At 37.1% G+C, this 19715-nt stretch overlaps 1 protein-coding gene across 9 annotated transcripts in view; it reads right to left on the reverse strand.

The window, feature by feature from the left end:
* The window catches only part of LOC135213639 (uncharacterized), a 520774-nt gene that overhangs the window by 99237 nt on the left and 401822 nt on the right, over positions 1-19715 (reverse strand). For all 9 annotated transcript variants that reach the window (XM_064247675.1, XM_064247671.1, XM_064247678.1 and 6 more), the window contains 3 exons: positions 4780-4898; positions 3884-4043; positions 2085-2144 (listed from right to left, as the gene is read on the reverse strand). In XM_064247675.1, coding sequence (XP_064103745.1) covers positions 2085-2144; positions 3884-4043; positions 4780-4898 — 339 coding nt within the window. The remainder of the gene's footprint in view (positions 1-2084; positions 2145-3883; positions 4044-4779; positions 4899-19715) is intronic.

Raw genomic sequence — 19715 nt, forward strand, 5'->3', positions numbered from 1 at the left:
CTGATGCAGCAATATCTTTCCATAAGACTTGTTTGAAAGAGGGTCTCCTTCCAATATATTATTATTATTATTTTTTTTTTTTTTTTTTTTGTGGGAGTGGTTGTCTATCACAGTTCTCCTATTCGACTGGGTGGTTTTTATAGTGTGGGGTTCCGGGTTGCATCCTGTCTCCTTAGGAATCCATGTGCACTGTTTCTAGCAGCGCATGGGTCCTGGAGCTACTTCATCATCTAGTTTTTCCAGGTTCCTTTTCAGAGATTTTCTGATTGTGCTTAGTGTTCCTACGATTATGGGTGTAATTTCCACTGGCATATCCCATATCCTTCTTATTTCTATTTTCAGGTCTTGATACTTGTCAATTTTTTCCTTTTCTTTCTCATTTACTTTGGTGTCCCATGGTATTGCGACATCAAAGAGTGATACTTCCTTCTTGGTTTTGTCAATCAACATCACGTCTGGTCTATCGGCAAGCATCACCCTATCTGTTCTGATACCGTAGTCCAAGAGGATCTTTGCCTGATGGTTTTCTATCATTCCCTCAGGTTGGTGTTCGTACCATACCAATGCAAGCTAGCTGGTGTTTCTTGCACAGGCTCCAGTGGAGGGCTCATGCCTCTTTTTGAACTGGTTCTGTGTTAAGTGCTGGACATTCTCTTGATATGTGGTTTATGGTCTCATTTTTCATATTGCACTTCCTGCATATGGGTGAGATGTTATTGCCATCTATTGTTCTTTGGATATATCTGTTACTTAGGGCCTGATCGTGTGCTGCTGTGCTTTGTGTATTGTCATGTGTTTCATAGTTTTTTGGTCTATGCAGCGGAGTTCAGCCTTCGTTCAATCCACTACTCCTGTGCTGTATCTGATTACTAGTAATGCCCATGTGTTTATGGCTTTCATCATATTTCCGGCGTTGAGTTTTGACTTGAGTATCACCTTAAGTCTTTCCATATATTCTTTCCTGATGGTGTCTTTCATCTCTTGGTGTCTTATATCCTCTCCTTCTATTTTTCCCAGGTATTTGTATCCTATCTCATCTATGTGTTTGATCCTGTTCCTATCTGGTAGCTTTATCCTTTCAGTCCTTGTCACTTTGCCTTTTTGTAGGTTGATCAAGGCACATTTTTCTATTCCAAACTCCATCCTGATTTCGCCACATTCAATACTTAGTCTGGATTAGGGTATCTAGCTCTTACCGTAGTACAGCTCAATGTCATCTATGAACATCAGATGGTTAATTCTGTTGCCTCGTTGCCTCCTTTCTTGATTTGGTACCCAGCATTCATCTCCTCCAGTACTTGTCATGGGAATAATGGCTACTACGTAGAGTAGTGGGGACAATGAGTCACCTTGTTAACCTCTACTAATCTTAACCCACAGCTTGTAAATACTGTATTCCAGTTGCACATTGTATTTTTTAGCAAGCTGATGGTGTCTTCCTGTGCCCCATATATTTTCTGGCAGTCTATCAGCCACGTGTGTGGTATCATGTCGAAGGCTTTCTTGAAGTCAATCCATGCCATGCTTAGGTTGGTTTTCCTTCTTCATTACCATTTTGTCTATCAGGAGCTGGTCTTTTGTGTCCATACACTTCCCTCTGCAGCCTTTCTGTTGGTGGGGGATGGTGTTTGTATCCTCTAGGTAGTTGTATAGACTTTCACTGATGATACTTCTTAGTAACTTCCACATTACTGGTAGTTACTTGCTATATTTCCCTTGTTCTTGTCTTTCTGTACTAAGGATGTTCTCCCTGTGGTATTATTATTTAATGAGCCAAAAAAAAGATACCCACAATACCTTTACTAACCACTTTGATCATTCGAGTGCCTGCTCTACATCTAGCTAATTGTGGATTTTATTTTCATTTCAATTATTACCGTTATTCCCGTATTGTAAATACTATGTTGTATATATTCATTAACAACATGCCTAAAAGCTCTTAAAATACAAAGCATATTGCTGAATAATAAAATTCCCAGCAGGAGAAAATAGGAGAACAGACAAGAAAAGAACAATAATAAATGACTGATGATAAATCAGCAAATTCAGTCTGTCTATATATCAAACGCAGACAAAAGACTTACTCAGGATTGCATCTGTATGGGGAGCTTCTACCTCTTCAGGCATTAAAGAATCCGGACTTTCTGAAAGATGAAACAATATTTATAATAGTTACAGTTTAAGTAAATATGGCTCTTAGGAAACTTTCAGTTCCATTTTTCCACATTAATCATTACATGCTAGGCAACATGGATGCTAAACGATTGGCTCCACTGACCATATTGCTCATAATGTGGATGCAATTTGGTTGCCTCAGGAGGATCAATTGGCTATTGTTATCCATCTTCCAAATGAATGACTATCACTGTGAGGTCTTTAGTGTGCACACCTAAGTAAAATCTTTAGAAACCAATAGTTAATACAATAAGACAACTAATAAGAAGCCATTCAGCTTCTACATGAATAATTTTGTAACTTCCTCGCGACTACCTAATGAGTCTATAAAGTGTATTTTCTTTTGAAAAATAAGAGCTTTCCACAAGGGAGTGGAGCCGTATCCTAGCAAGAGAGGCTTACAGATTGTATACTTTGCCCCTGGGTAACCTGGAAGTAGCTTCAAGATCAGTTAACTTAATTCTTTTCTTCAGCCGCAGCTTTGCTACCAGATAAAGATAATCCTTATTTCCAAGCTTGGGTTATATGCCACTTTTATTAAGCCACGTTCTGGGTCCAGGTAGAAAGGTGCAAGTAATGCCTACAGGTGACTGGGCAGTTTTTATTTAAGTATATTCAAATCTCCCAAATGATGTAACTGCTTAATTTTCTAATGCCTTATTTCATCTCTTGGATAGGCTGAGTAAATTACGGTACAAGACCTTATTTGATTTTTTATATATGCACGTTTTAAACTTTTTTCACTAATTTGAAAGACAGTTTAGGGTTTAAGCCTATTTCCCATATGATTTTTCTAGTGTGGAAAACTGAAATACTAAACAATTTTCACAAAAGATGAAACTGGAAAGCTACAAATAACATAGGATCTTTAATAGCACATTAAACTTTTCTGGCATAAAAAGTAATGATACTGCAAAAATAAATACATATATTTTGAAGGCTGCAAACCAGCAAGCTAGGCTTACCTTGTGGTCTACGATGCATGGGAAGGCTATAGCTCAAAAACATTAAAAAGGTGGAAAAGATACTGGCATGTACTGCTCTTTAAAACAAAAACTGTCTGCATTTTAGGCCGATCTCTTCATGTAAGTGTATGCCATTAGCTGTACATTTTATTTTTTGACCTATTACTTACACAAAGAAGCAGGCATTGTTTACAAGTCCTAGATTCACAAATCATGTGACACTATCCACGCTCCTTTCATGAATAATTGTATTGAAATGTGAAAAAAAGAAGCAAGAAGAACTGACTGGTCACCTTGCACTACAAATCTCAAATATTCAAGTTTTGGGCACTTTTATAACTATATTTTCATGTCGTAATGCTCGTAACTTGCATATCATATTCTGAAGAGATAGTTTTCATATCTCCAAAAGCTTATTTTATATTTTCTGGCTACTATTATCAGCTTACTGTTAATCTTTGCAGAAAACAGCCAATGCTGATGGCGAAACTGAAGTGTTGCTTGCTTATGAAACACTACCTAACCAAATGTGTAATTAAAAGTCTATTAGAATATAACGAACAACATTGAAACTGATTTTAGTTAGATGTTCGAATTGTAATAAATGTATTACATGCAAGGTTAGCTAGAAAACATTCGTTGTGATGTAGTAATGGGTGTGGCTCTATAAAATGAACCGTTTGAGCTGTCATTTTCATTAGATTCCAAGACAAAAAACTGAAAAATGAGTTTCCCCAGCTTACCTACAATAACATTGATATAAGAAGAGTGCACTCCAGCTTCATTGGACGCCTCGCAAACGTAGGTACCGGCGTGATGCTTCATCACTGGATGCAAAGCTAACAGGAGTTGGCGATAGCCTCTGTAGGCATATCCAAGAGCACCAGTTACCCATTTCTGATTCTGTAATGGGGAAATGAAACCTAATGAGTGGAAAAGACGCAACATGATATAATTTACTCACCCATGCCACTTACAACTGGGGGAGTTGGTTGAGCTGGGGATGACGCTCTTGCCTTACAAATATCTACTCATTACTGAAACTGGTAACAATATGATGGACTGGTGCAATGGGGATTAGTCAGTATTAAGTACATGATGTGAACACATATTTTGTGCAAGACAGATTCAACTCACCTATAGTCTTCCTAAAAAATAAAATAAGACCACACAACTTGCTTTTGTCAGCTATAACATGATTTCTTTGTTTTATTAATAACTGTATGATCCCTTTGGAAAACCTAGAGCTCTATAGTGGAAAAGACCAAGTCAAAAGCAAATGTGTCCAAGTGAGTCTTTGACTCTTAAATTAATCATGCTATCATTTAAAACAAACAAAACCATCAATCCAAACAGCTCTGTTAACAAAACAAAAAACAAAATAAACAAAAAAAAGGGGAAAAAAGGCTGCTGCTGAGCTAGACAACGCCCAGAGTGCACTTCTTATCCAACGCCAATGAAATGCATTTACAATCATTTGATGATCTAATTCAATCTGCCTCATTAGTAACCTTTCAAGATTATCTAGAAGACAATTGGGCATACATAACTTCCCTTCAACTTTTCTGGAAGCGGTGATCAATAACGTTAAAATTTCTTCATAATCATGTCAGGAAGAATACAAATGAAGTCATTTTACCTTGAGCCACCTATAGGAAATAGGATCGTCTCCTACATCAAGTAAGCATTCCAGAACAGCTCCCTTCTGACCCTCCTTTAGATGAACTTCTGTCTGTGAAGCTCTCAGGCGAGGTGGTACTGCGGAGAAATGTAATACTATTATATTATATATTCTAGCTTATAACTTATGATTATTTAGAGTAGTATATTAATATAGTTATATATATATATAGATAGTAATCGTTTATATACTTTATATTTAGTGCATTTATGTGCTTATATTGTTCTTATCTAGATGATGGTAGTACATTAGTGCAATAATGATTGAGTGTTCCTGTATGTATTTTCTGATTGCCTAAAGAGTTTTGAAACGTTACTCTGAATTACGATGTTACAAGTTCCATAATTATACCTTTAATTTCATTAACCCTGTTAAAAGTAAAGCATGTGCCTATGTATCTATTATTAATAATAATTATTATTATCAATAGTGAAGATAAAATTCTGGTTAAAATAAGTTGAATAGGCCCTTCAAGGTTCCAGGTCCATTTGACAACTGATTATAAGAATTACACACACAATTATATATATATATATATATATATATATATATATATATATATATATATATATATATATAATGCAAATCAAAAATTGTAAGAATACTTATGTTAAAACTACAAAGGGAAGCTGGACGTGTCCACATTTTGAGCATGCTTTAAAGTTCTTATATGCAAAGATTCAGCTAACCTAACATCATTTTCAATTATGCCTCTAAATATGATATTAAAATCTTCAGCATTTACTGTAACATTTCAAATCTCATGGCAGTGATCCCTTATGGTTGAGTTGAGTATAAAGGCTTAACCAACCGTCTCCCAGTTCTACAACTCACCCCCTTATGGTCATGGAATCTGGAATACAGTTTTAATGGATGATCCAGCGTACACTAGATGGTACTGAGGACATATATACATATTTGTAAACGATTCCTGATTCATAAGAGGGTGGCAGTTTTTCTTTATGATTAACAAAATTCTTAATTTTTTAGTTGTGATAGAATATTACTGAAGGTGTGGTTTGTGGAAAATATTTGCTAATAATTTGAATACATTTCTTTCTTTTAAAAAATCGTGCGTTCTGTCGTTCAAGAATGGCGCCTTGAAATACTAGAATGGCATCTTTTTTCGACCAAATGGTTTTGGAGGTTGGGTGAACATTCTGTTTAAAAAGACTCTTAATTTGTTGAAGAATAATTTCGCGAAAAGGGACGGATCCCTCTTTTAGCGAGAAACCTGCCGCAACGTCAGGTTGATTTAGCAACAAGAAAATTCAGTCCAGACAGTTACGTATTAGCGTAAATCCTTTTATGTAAGCGTCCGTACGAATCCAGACAAAACTGATCAGAGGAGAAGAATATTAATTTCTTATTAGAAAATTTAGCATTTCATCATTTTTATTATATAAATTATCCTATATATTTGGTATGAAAACAAGTGAATAGTGCTACGCGAAATCGCTGACTTGCAGATGAACCACTGTTGGTAGCCAAATTTAAGTAACGTAAAGTAAAACTTTAAACTTATTTCAACCCACATGCCGAGTGTTAAAGATTAAATTTCCCCCAACTGAAAGTACGACGCAAAACACATTCCCTAGTTTGCACACGTTTGGTGTCACCAAGTTGTAATCTAGGCTACCCCAAGCAGAGGCCAGCATTCTTCCCAAGGTGCCTCTGCAATCAGAGTGTCGTTCCCCAATATGAGTGTGTTTTAAGTTCATCGTAAGCCATCCACAAGATAGTGTGTCAATTTGCAATGATTTTGGGATTATCATGTTCAGCAATCTTTGAATGAGTAAATCATGTGGGTCTGTAATCTGGAAATTCGTAATTAACTTAAATAATACGTCTTGTAACTCGGAATTCAATGGCGGCAACGTTATGTATAAGATTGAGTTTTATTTTATGTATTGTCATTCATTTTTGGCCTTTAAATGTTGTTTATGATAAGTGTATGTGGGGATTGTTATTGTGTTAGTAAAATAATTTATTTTTTGTAATAAAACTTAAAAATTCAGTTGACCTTGCCACTTCAACCCTCCACCGAGTAGTAGCAGCATTGTCTATTAAGATCTTGTCATCGACCCACACCATCAGGGCACAAACTAGTGTAAAGCTCACGAAATTCACGATATTTGGTCCTTCGAACCAGACGACAAGTGCTCTGCTGCTCAGAAGGCACTGAATTGGCAATGGTAATTAGTCTGATGAGAGGAGAGCGTAGCTTATGGTCGCCCAAATTTAATATTAACATTTCCCCCTCTTCGTAGTGCAGTCTATTTCTGTTTTTGCTTGCGTTGGTCCCTTGTAGTAATTTAACAATCATGGCAGTTGCCAAAGTTATTTAAATAGAGGAAACCTCTATTTAATGAGCTTCATCAATCAAGAAATTGTAAGAGGGAAAGATCTATCGTAAAGTGGTAGAACATCTACGGCAATGCAACTACACTTTGATGAGTTCTTTGAGGCAATTGACTTCATCATCTGTATACTTGAAGATGACGCATTACAGAAGGGGGAAACCACAGGAACAGACACTAAAGTAACCATAGACTCTGATCAAAGGGTAAAAGATTGTCCATTCTGCAACGAAAATCATTCTGCTCACGAATGTAACAAATCCCTTGATATCGCCGCAAAACGACGTCAGTTGATCCGAACGAGAAGGTGTTTTAATTGTTTGAATATGGGTCACAGGAGCGAAAAATGTCACAGTAAAGTAACCTGTAAGTTGTGCGGTGCTAGGCACCATAGTTTGATTTGCGACAATAGACACCTCTCCAAATCTTCAACTTCCACTCCTGTTGCTCCCTCCTATAATGGTACTAATAATTCACATGTCACTTCTCGCCCGGTAAAAATCATGAGCATGAAAACTAGCCACAAGGTCACTACCACCCCCAAAACAAAAGACAAAGATTTGAAGCCTTGCATGAACGCTAAAGTAACAGTAAAGAATCCATCACTAGAATTGCCTTGTTCATTGTTGCTAACAGCCACCGCTAATCTGCGTGTCCAAAATAAGAACTACCGCATCAGGTTGTTCCTCGATACCGGGAGTCAGAGGAGTTTCATCTCCACGCCATTAGTGGAGCGCTTGAATCTACCAGTTGTTGGTTAGGTGGCATTAAATCTCGCCCCTTTCGGCTCCACAGTGACCGAGGGAGAGTTTGATGTGGTAGCATGCCACACAGAAATGGGGAATAGAGAAGTACGAACTAAGTTGGTTGTACACGATAATGTGGATGTCCCCATTCACAACGTAGGCTATGCAAAAGTAAGAGCACATCTTTTTAGCAAGGGCTGTCATATCGCCGATCAGGAAGCCAGATGTGATCAATTAAAAGGGGTAGATGTACTCGTGGGGGCTGACTATTTCAGTTACTACGTAATCGGGATCAAAACACATTGATGGATGTCGCTATTTTGAAAAGTTCCACCATGGGCACTCGAAGGCGTCATGCTAAGTACCACCTGTATGCTACGCAGTTGTAGGCTATCTCCACCTGACGTTGATGTAGATGAATGGTGGAGATTAGATCGAATTGGGATCGCTCCTTCAGAGCAGTATACCATGCAGGAAACCGAAGCGGTGGATAAGGTGATTAAGAGTGTTATTAAAACTGATCAGTGATATCAAGTAAGTCTTCCCTTTCGATCAGAAGAAAGGCCTGATGCAAAAGTATTGCAACACTGTAGCACAATTAGAAAAACTCAATGCTAAGTTTAACTGGGAACCCCAGTACTGTACAGAATATGAAAGGGTAATACAAACTTATCTGGAAGCGGGATTCATTGAGAAAGTGGAAAACCCCAAGATCAAAGGGTATTATATGCCTCATTTTGGGGTAAAGAAAGATAGCCAAACCACCCCCTTGTGAATCGTATTCAATGCTTCAGCCAAATCAGAAGACAACTTGTCCTTGAAAAATTGTCTCCTTTCGGGACCCAACTTAGTAGAGGCCCTGTATAACTTGTTGATAAGATTCAAACTTGGCCTATATGTCTTAATAGCTGTTATCAGCAAAGCCTTCCATCATATTTTACTCGATCCCACTGATGCCAAGTACACACGATTCCTCTGGCGTGAGGCGCCTAATCGTACGGCCACCTTCGCCTTTTGGTTGTTGTATTCAGCATTACAGCAAGCACCTTCATCCTGCAACAAGTCCTTCAGACTCACTTGCAGAAGGAAGGGCGGAATTACTTGCTTTGCCATTTTTATGTTGACAATTATATAAAAGCCTTTGATGAGCCATGTTTGCAGATGCAGGAATACGAACAAACCAAAGCCATATTAGAATGAGCCAATATGCCATTAGCTGGATGGGCAAGCAATGTGAGAGGCTAGATGCTAGGATGAATTGGGATGAGCCCGGGTGCGTTAACGTATTGGGGCTAGAGTGGGACACAGAGAGAGAGACGAGGTTAGTTTAAAAGCCAGTAAAGGGATCAGAGATTTGAGTGAGGGCAGGGTGACCTTGAAACGTAGAATACTCTCACTGCTCGTATCCAATTTTGACCCCTTAGGATTAGTAAGTCGTTATTCGTCAGTGGGAAGCTGTTCCTACAGCAGTTGTGGGAAGACCAAGTGGGATGGGATGACGTGTTGGATACCACCAGGGCCAAAGAAACCAGTCAATTATTGAAAAATTTCAAGCTAGTTCATGAAATAAAGTTCAAAAGGTATGTGGGATCAAAGAAATCAGAATTCCACATTTTTTCAGATGCATCTAGTAAAGCTTATGGGGCAGTTGCTTATGTCAGGCAGAGGAACGGCACGACTAATCTTGTCACTAGTAAGATGAGGGTCACTCCAAGGAGAATGTTAAAGTTAACCATTCCTAAATTAAGAGCTATTAGCTCTTTTGTTAGGTTGTAGGCTCGGGAAACAACTGATGTCACTAGTAAATCGTCTAACGGTCACTCTGTGGACCGATAATAAAGTTGTCATTGCTTGGGTCAATAATAAGAACGAGAATAAGAATAATTTCATTAATAATCATGTGGGAGAGATTGTTTTTACTTTGCAGAGCTCCCCCATGACCTTGAGGTATGTGCCAACACACCTGAACCCCGCTGATAATCTATCAAGAGGAGCCACCTTGAGGGAGCTAAAACAGAGCCAGTTGTGGCTAAGTGGCGCCGCCCCCTTTCTGCACTGTGAGAGAGAAAACCAAAGCCACCATGTGAGAAAGACTGTGTGTCGGAGCAAGTAAACGTGACTGTTGCCATGGCCCTCCAAGAAATGAGGGAGGAAGTCGCTATGATCGAATCCAGCGAGACCTGGGAAATCACGGAGAGTAATGTTGAATTTGTAGTTTTATTAAATGTAATGAAGTTAGTACTCAAGTTTTTGCAGTTAAATAAACCTACCTTCTTTAAGCTTGCAAGATTAGAACAAAGATATTTGGCCAGTACCTGCGCTTATCTTGAATGTAATGCTAAAGTATCTAATGATATTGTTAATTTTGCTAACCAACTCCATCTCTGTATCATAGATGGAGTTGTATTCACTCAGAGTAGAATCAATAATAGTAGTAACTGTAGGAAGAAACTAATTTTGTTGCCTGCAAATGGCAAATTAGTAATATGTTATGTAACGCACTTGCATAGAGTTAACATGCATTGTGGAGTCAATGAATTGATGGGTATTATCTGGCAGGAGTGCTGGTCACCAGGAACTGAGGGTCAGAGCTAAGAAAGTAGTGTATTCCTGTAGGGTGTGTACCATCGCCTTCAGGCCCCTCCTGACACGACTACCACCACCTCCTCTACCCCAAGAACAAGTGACATTGTCCAAGCCCTTCGACCACGTCGGAGTGGACCATACAGGTCCGATCCACACCACCAATGGAGTAGGATAAGTATACGGTGTAAACTTAGAATTTTGCAGCAATCTGGAGGCTGTAACATTTGTTACAGCCTCCATCAAACTTTTAGAGCAGCCAGCACCTTTCTACAGGGGCTGTACGAAGGGGACGACGTCCAACAGTTTCTAAGGAAGAAGGGCATCCACTGGCGTTTTCAGCTGCCCTGAGCACCATGGAAGGGAGGCTTCTTCGAACGTCTCATAGGACTGGTGAAGCACACGCTCGAGACAGCCTTCCAAAGGAAGTCCTTCCCCAAGGAGCAAGTAAGAACATTGGTCAGAGAAGCAGAGGCGGTAGTGAATAATAGGCCTCTCATGTATGCAGGGGATGAACGAGAGGATCAAATCCTCATCTCCTCCCATCTACTACGATGCTACGTGATTAACCTGATGGCAACTTTGCTGCTTCCCAAGGATTTGAATCAGACGCTAACAACTTGAAAGTTACAAGATCATTATCTCAGATTAACAGATACCCTTAAAGTGTTTTGTGAATGTTGGCGATGTGAATATCTCTCAGCTTTGCAGTCGAGGCACGATTCCCAACCAGGAACAAAGGCTAATCTCCAGATGGGCGACAGAAAGTTGGTAAAAATCGATCAGTGTAAACGAGCTTCATGGCCACTAGTTAAGATCACGGTGGTGTATCCCGACAAGGATGGGATCATCAGGTCTGCCAAGGTACTGTATAATGGTGCAGAAACCCTGAGAGCTGTCAGTCACCTCGTTCCCCTGGAAATTATGTAATCTGACGATGAGGAAGCAGACATGGGCGAGGATGGAGCGAATGATGGTGAGGATGTGACAGACGGCATCGGAGACATGGGAGTGCGAGGGACATGCTACCACGAGAACGAACAGGCTACATGGGGGAGGGGGGGAGACGAAGTCTCAGAGTAAAAGGGATGTAAGAGCCGTGGAGGTTCCGAGTGAAAAGGACACAAGTGGCGTTCCATTGACGAGTCGTACAAAGTCTGGACGACTTGACCAGAACAATGTGCCACGAGACTCGCCTAAACGCCACGCAGCCTTAGCCCAGAGAGAAAAAATATGAGTGTGGATAGAACAAGGGAAAGTGTAATCAAGCAGTTATTCAAGAAATCACAAGGGTAAAGGGGGAACTATTGTAAGGTGAATTTGCGTCAGGTGTCTGAAGGACAAATAAAAAACGTAGTTGTTGTGCACTGGTCGTATGAGAAGTCAGAATTGAAGATACTTGTAAATGTGTAGTTCATTTGAAGATTGATTTCTTTGTTGTTTTTTTTTCCTTTTGAATGGTGATCACCTGTATATATATATATATATATATATATATTATATATTATATATATATTATATATATAATATATATATATATATATATATATTATATATATATATATGCCACGAAGGAAAAATAAACGAAGGAGTATCTGCGAGACCTTTCGACGTTACACGTCCTTTACTGAGCAGAAACTGACATACATGAGGTAAAAGACAATACAAGAAGATTCGTATAACTGACAGATAGGGATTATAAAGAGATTAGTACCTAGAATCCGACACACCTGGAAGATGAGTAACCTTCCCAAACAAGCATAAATAATGGGTGCAATTAATGGTTTAAGACAATCATCTCAGATACAAGGACAAGACAATTAAAGGATTATAGGTGACAGCTATTCAGAACTTGGTAAACAAAACCATATTCACAATACATATTCACAATACATGTCAGACATACATTACAACGAAGATAACTCTAAGGCAACTAATTTTTATTTAAGTCTGTAATTATATCTTTGAGGTCATTCTTAAACATGTTACAAATAGATTCGTTAGTTTTTATGTATGTTCTCTTTTTACTAAAGTCCCTATAGACTCTATTTTAGAATATCTTAGTAATGAACTAACTCAGCATGAATTACCTCTACCTATAAGTCACATTATTTCACTCACGAGTTTGTGCATTTGTGATTGTAAGTTTATATTCAATGGTGAATTTTATCAACAAATATTTGGCATGGCAATGGAAATCCTTTATCACCACTACTCTCAAACCTGTACATGGAATTCTTTGAAAAACGCTACTTAGCTAATATCATTTATATTCCTGTAAAGTGGTATCGTTATGTTGATGATATTTTACCTGTTCTGCCTGTTAGTATTGATTTAAATGATTTACTCTCTAAATTAAATAACCAGGTACCATCGATTAAGTTTACTCTAGAATTAGAAAAAGACAATTGCCTCCCTTTCTTAGATGTTTTGATACATAGAGAACCATTTCAATGTAAATTCAGTATTTATAGGAAACTGACCAACAACTTAACTTATGTTCATTTCTTCTCAGGCCACCATCTTAACATAAAAATATCAATTTTTTCTTCTATGTTTTTACGAGCATTGTGCATTGTCAGTCCACAATATTTGGATCAAGAAATTGAATACATAAGAAAAATAGGGAAAGATTTATGCTATCCTTCACATATATTAGATATTTGTTATAATAAAGCCCACAAAAAGTTTTATAGTGTAAGTAACACGCAGAAAGAAAATTCTAAGAACATTCTCAGTTTGCCTTTTTTTAACGGATTTGAAACCATTAAATCATTGTTAAAAGCTTTTAATGTCAACCTTGTTTTTTCCTATAATAACACACTAAAAGGAATGTTAATAAAAAATGGCCCTAGAGAAAGCAACAACATAATATATAAAATTCCATGTATGGATTGTCCCTCATTTTATCTCGGACAGTCTAGCAAAGGCCTAGAAGTAAGGCTAAGCCAGCTTAAATATTCTGTAAAAATTGGGCAAACATCTAATGCAATATTCATTCATTTAAGTGAAAACAACCACCGAATAAATTGGGTTGGTAGTTCAGTAATTGCAAGGTCAAGAGATGTCTTATCACGAAATCTTTTAGAATCTGCTTTAATACAACTTACTTTTCATTGTAATTTCAATGTTAGTTGTGGCCTTTTTCATTTAGACCCTTGTATTTGTAACATGTTTAAGAATGACCTCAAAGATGTAATTACAGACTTAAATAAAAATTAGTTGCCTTAGAGTTATCTTCGTTGTAATTTATGTCTGACATGTATTGTGAATATGGTTTTGTTTACCAAGTTCTGAATAGCTGTCACCTATAATCCTTTAATTGTCTTGTCCTTGTATCTGAGATGATTGTCTTAAACCTTTAATTGCACCCATTATTTATGCTTGTTTGGGAAGGTTACTCATCTTCCAGGTGTGTCGGATTCTAGGTACTAATCTCTTTATAATCCCTATCTGTCAGTTATACGAATCTTCTTGTATTGTCTTTTACCTCATGTATGTCAGTTTCTGCTCAGTAAAGGATGTGTAACGTCGAAAGGTCTCGCAGATACTCCTTCGTTTATTTTTCCTTCGTGGCATATATCTTTATTTATGGATTTATCACGTTCCTAACTTTCGTGATTCAGTTATATATATATATATATATATATATATATATATATATATATATATATATATATATATATATATATATATATATATATATATCTGTGTTTGAGATGCCTGCCACGGCATGATTTCAACGATGAGCGCTCGTTGTTTGGATTCAAGCCGCCCATAGCTGTTGGAGTTTTCTTCCCACCATCCGATCCTTCTGAATGCTCAGCCTTACAGCCAGAATTTTTCTGGTGCGGAGGATGTCACGAAAAGGGACCGATCCCCCCTTTTAGCGACAAACCTGACGTAATGTCAGGTTAGTTTATCAAGAAGAATCAAAGAGGAGTACAGACAGTTACGTATTAGCGTAAATCCTTTTATGTAAGCGTCCGTACAAATCCGGACGAAACTGATCAGAGGAGAAGAATATTAATTTCTTATTAGAAAATTTAGCCTTTCATTATTTTTTATTATAAAATTATCCAATGTATTTGCTATGAAAAAAAGGGAATCGCGCTAGGCGAAATCGCTGGCAGATGAAGCACTGGGGGTAGCCAAATTTAAGTAACGTAAAGTAAAACTTTAAAATTATTTCAACCCTTATGCCGAGTGTTAAAGATTAAATTTCCCCTGACTGAAAGTACGACGCAAAAAAAACAGTTTCTAGTTTGCGGTCGTTTGGCGTCACCAAGCTGTAATCTAGGCTCCCTCAAGCGGTGTCCGGCATTCTTCCAAGGTGGCATTCGAAGTCAGGTAGATTGCAACCTCTCCTCTGCAATCAGACGGTGTCGTTCACTATTATGAGTGTGTTTTAAGTTCATCGTAGGCCATCCACAAGATAGTGTGTCAATTTGCAATGATTTTGGGATAATCGTGTTCAGCAATCTTTGAATGAGCAAATCATGTGGGTCTGTAATCTGTAAGTTCATAATTATCTTGAATAATACGTCTTGTAACTCAGAATTCAACGGCGGTGACATTATGTGTAAGATTGCGTTTTATTTCACGTATTATCATTCCTTTTTGGCCTTTAAATGTCATTTATGATAAGTGTATGCGGGGATTGTTATTGTATTAGTAAAATAATTTATTTTTTGTAATAAAACTTAAAAATTCAGTTGACCTTGCCTCTTCAACCCTCCGCCGAGTAGTAGCAGCATTGTCTATTAAGATCTTGTCATCGGCCCACACCATCAGGGCACGAACTAATATAAAGCTCGCGAAATTCACGACAAACAACTTCTCGTAAAACCAGTCATTAAAAAAACTTTAAGAACAACAGTTCTTTATGAAATAATTCATATGTACTGGTAAGTCTAAAAGCTCGAAAAAATAGTGTTAAAAGTATTAAACTTGAAAGTCTTATAACAAGCACTGAGAAAATTCACCCCTAAACTAGTAAATGTTGATTTCCTATAGACCGTGATATCAAAAGCAGTACTTTGTCAAGAAATGGCTGTTTTGCTCTAATTCGATAGTGAACTTTATTTTATTATGCTTTGCATTTATGTAGTTCAGAAACAGGTTGGCTTGCTGTTCACTCTCGAATATCAAAAAAGTGTCGTCCACGTAACGTCGGTATAATTTGGGTTTAGGTCAACGGGGCATTGTTCTCACCATTCTGTTTCGTAATGGCAGAGAAATAGTATGTTAGCCAATGTTGCTGATAAAGGAGACCCCATGGTTATTCCGTCTATTTGTTCATATATTGTCCATCAAATAAAAAGTTAGTGTCGTTTATAGCCAATTCAATTAACCCTCTAAATTGGCAATTAACCCTCTAAATTCCTTCCTTGTGAAAGTACCAACGTATTCATCGTTATCATAGATTTTGGACGTTAAAATATCGATGGTCTCACTCTTCGGAACGTTGGTATATAGAGAAGAAATGTCCAAACTGACCGTAAAATTGTTTCTCTGTAATTTCAAACCTTTCAGCTCGTTAAAAAAAAGTCATATGAATTATTTAATGTATAGTCATTCTTGGCATATTTATTAATATGAGGAATTATGTAATTGGCTAGTTTATAATTGTGGGTTTTATATACAGAGAGGACAGTTCTTAGAGGTATACCAGGTTTGTGAACTTTTGGCAAACTGTATAATACGCCTGGGTTGATCCAGTAGCGTAGTAGTTTTTGTATTGTGATTCGCAAATTTTGTTTTCATTTTTAAGTTTCATTAAGTACCGGTTTAGTTTCTCTTCTAATAACATGTTCTTTAGTGGATCTAAACGATTTGATTTTCTAAAGTTGGCAGGGTCCTTAAGAATTTCTTCCATTTTCGAAACGTAATCACAATACCATAAGATTTCATAAGGCAAAAGAAATGAAACTGCAGATGTATTCATTTACAATGATATAAATTCAAGAGAAATAAATCCATTATTGTGAGTAAACCAGACAAGGGCCGAGGAATTGGTATATTAGACAAAAGTGATTACGTTTCAAAAAATAAAGATATTCTTAAAGACCCTGCCAATGTTAGAAAATCTAATCATGTAGATCCACTAAAGGACAACATGTTCTTAGAAGAAAAATTAAACCGGTACTTAAGGAAACTTAAAAATTAAAACAAAATAGGTGAATCGCAATACAAAGACATACGCTACAGGATCAAACCCATGCGTAATATACAGTTTACCTAAAGTACACAAACCTGGTATACCTCTAAGAACTGTCCCCTCTGCATATAAAACCCACAATAATAGGTTTATATTGATTTTGACCTTACAAATCACTGTCGAACTCAGTTATTCGTAATTAGAATCGATATCCAACCCCCTCTACCATGTTAGCCAATTCGAACGTTTGACGAACGTAGCCATATATGAATAATTATCACATCACCGTGATTCATATAAATTATTCGAGCTACAAATGTCCTTTAATATCTAATTTGCTCTAGCTCGGAATTGATATATTGATATATAAAGGGGGTTGGATATCGATTCTAATTATGAATAACTGAGTTCGACGATGATTTGTAGGGTAAGAATCGGTATAAAATTATGCCTCACTTGTTAGCCGAATCGGTAACTTCAATGCCGTCCTGATTTCGTTCCTGTCCACTGGACGGTGGTTCGATCCCATGACCGGACGAAATTATTATCAACTAAAAAATTCCCCTTCGGTTTACATCTATGAAAATATATCAATTCCGAGGTAGAGCGAATTAGATATTAAAGGACATTTGTAGCTCGAATAATTTATATGAATCACGGGGATGTGATATTTATTCATAATATGGCTACGTTCGTCAAATGTTCGAATTGGCTAACATGGTAGAGGGGGTTGGAGATCGATTCTAATTATGAATAACTGAGTTCGACAGTGATTTGTAAGGTCAGAATCGGTATAAACTTATGCCTCACTTGCTAGCCGAATCGGTAACGTCAATGTCGTCCTGATTTCGTTCCTGTCGGGTGGATGGTGGTTTGATCCCATGAGGGGACGAAATTATTATCAACTAAAAAATTTCCCTTCGGTTTACATATATGAAAATATATCAATTCCGAGTTACAGCGAATTAGATATTAAAGGACATTTGTAGCTTGAATAATATATATGAATCATTGTGATGTGGTAATTCATAATATGGCTACGTATCAATTCTAATTATGAATAACTGAGTTCAACGGTGATTTGTAAGGTCAGAATTGGTATAAACTTATGCCTCACTTATTTGCCGAATCGGTTACGTCAATGTCGTCCCGATTTCGTTCCTGTCTGCTGGATGGTGGTTTGATCCCATAAGGGGACGAAATTATTATTAACTAAAAAATTCCCCTTTGGTTTACATATATGAAAATATATCAATTCCGAGGTAGAGCGAATTAGTATTAGAGGACATTTGTAGCTCGAATAATTTATATGAATCGTGGTGATGTGATAATTATTCATATATATATATATATATATATATATATATATAATATATATATATAACTGGTAGAAGTATTCTGTTACATCAGAATTCCATCTAATAAAAGCCCATAAAGATGCTAGACTATAGAATGTAAGTACTATATTTCAGAGACTGCTGTCTCTCTCTTCAGGCAAGTAGTGAATGAGAAAAGTTACAGGAAAGGCAATATTTATACCAAGAGATCCATTTACAGGTAGCTGTTTTACTAAGTCACCCCCATTGATAATTCCTCTTTAATCTTCTTAAGCATTGGTTAAAGGAAGATTTTATCTATAATATCTGAATCCCAGGAGCCCTTTGAGCTGTTCATTACCTGTCTTTGTTTAATCAAAGCTGACTCTGTCATCTGGCTTTTGTACCGACATTTGCAGCTATAAATCATATGTGACAAATTCCAGTTTATTCTGTGGTTATGGTTATTTATATGGTTAAAAATAGCTGAGCTCTGCTGTCCGTATCTAACTGACCACTTATGATGTATTAATTTGTTCCCCAGATTTCCTGGACAAGGAATTTGAACTAATTCATACTCAGGTTTCGTCTTTAAGGTATCCTGACCATATAACTAAGAAAGCGATTCATAAAGCAAACGTAATTTTCTACCGACACCATTAAGACAAGACCAGAGAGATGCCCAACAATAAAATAATAATCCCACACCTGGACAGGATTAAGACGGTACCCAGACCCTCGGAAAATCTAACCCTTTTGTCTTTACCTACCCAAATACCCTAGTCAAATCCCTGATTAATATCCAACAAAAGACAATCCCCAAAGACACAGGAGTATACAAAATCCCATGCCTGGACTATGACCAGTCTTACATCAGTTTTACAGGAAAATCACTTCCCTAGAGATTAACCCTTACTGGACAAGTAATTACATCAATATGCAGCTCCTCAGGCCAGGTAAACTTTGATGTCGGCCAATTTATATATAAAAAAAAACACATAAATGGAAAGAGGAAGATATGCAAATATACATGGTGAAAGAAAAAAAATTCTAAAAAGTTTCCATACATTCCACAAGAAGTTGAAAATTACTATTGACAACCCCTTGTGGAACTTGTTTTACGAGACAGTCATAAATTTTACCAACTTACATATGTCTTTTCTAATAAATAAATTTATTTGATTTTGTAAAATTATAATTACTGTTCACACAATATAAAAAACGATAAGAAATAAAAGCAGTAACAAATTCTTAGCATATTTGTTGAAAAATATTTATGTAAATCTACCGAGAACGAAGATTCAATAACTTTTTTTTACTTTTAGCCTACATGTTTTTTCTAGTATCTATTTGCAATTTTCAACCGACATACTATCATAAAAGTCAAGAACAAAAAACAACAGCAACCCTTTGGTATATGGGCTATAAATGTAGTGGCACCTCTTTCCCGCCCGATTCTTTCCAAATCGATGGTGCATAATATTGTTTAACAAGAGGATCAATCCGTCCACCACCCCAAACCTGTTATTACTACTCGCGAAGATCAATCCGTCCATAAGGGTTAATACAACATAAATGGTAAGTTGGGTTTGGATAACAGAGCTCAGGTATTTTTAACTAAACATATAAATAACTAGGACCACAGAATAAACTGGAATTTGTCACGTATAACAGATGATAGAGTCAGCCTTGATTAAACAAAGACAGGTAATGAACATCTCAAAGGGCA

The sequence above is a fragment of the Macrobrachium nipponense genome, chromosome 43 (genome assembly GCF_015104395.2).
Source record: "Macrobrachium nipponense isolate FS-2020 chromosome 43, ASM1510439v2, whole genome shotgun sequence".
Classification (NCBI taxonomy): Eukaryota; Metazoa; Arthropoda; class Malacostraca; order Decapoda; family Palaemonidae; genus Macrobrachium; species Macrobrachium nipponense.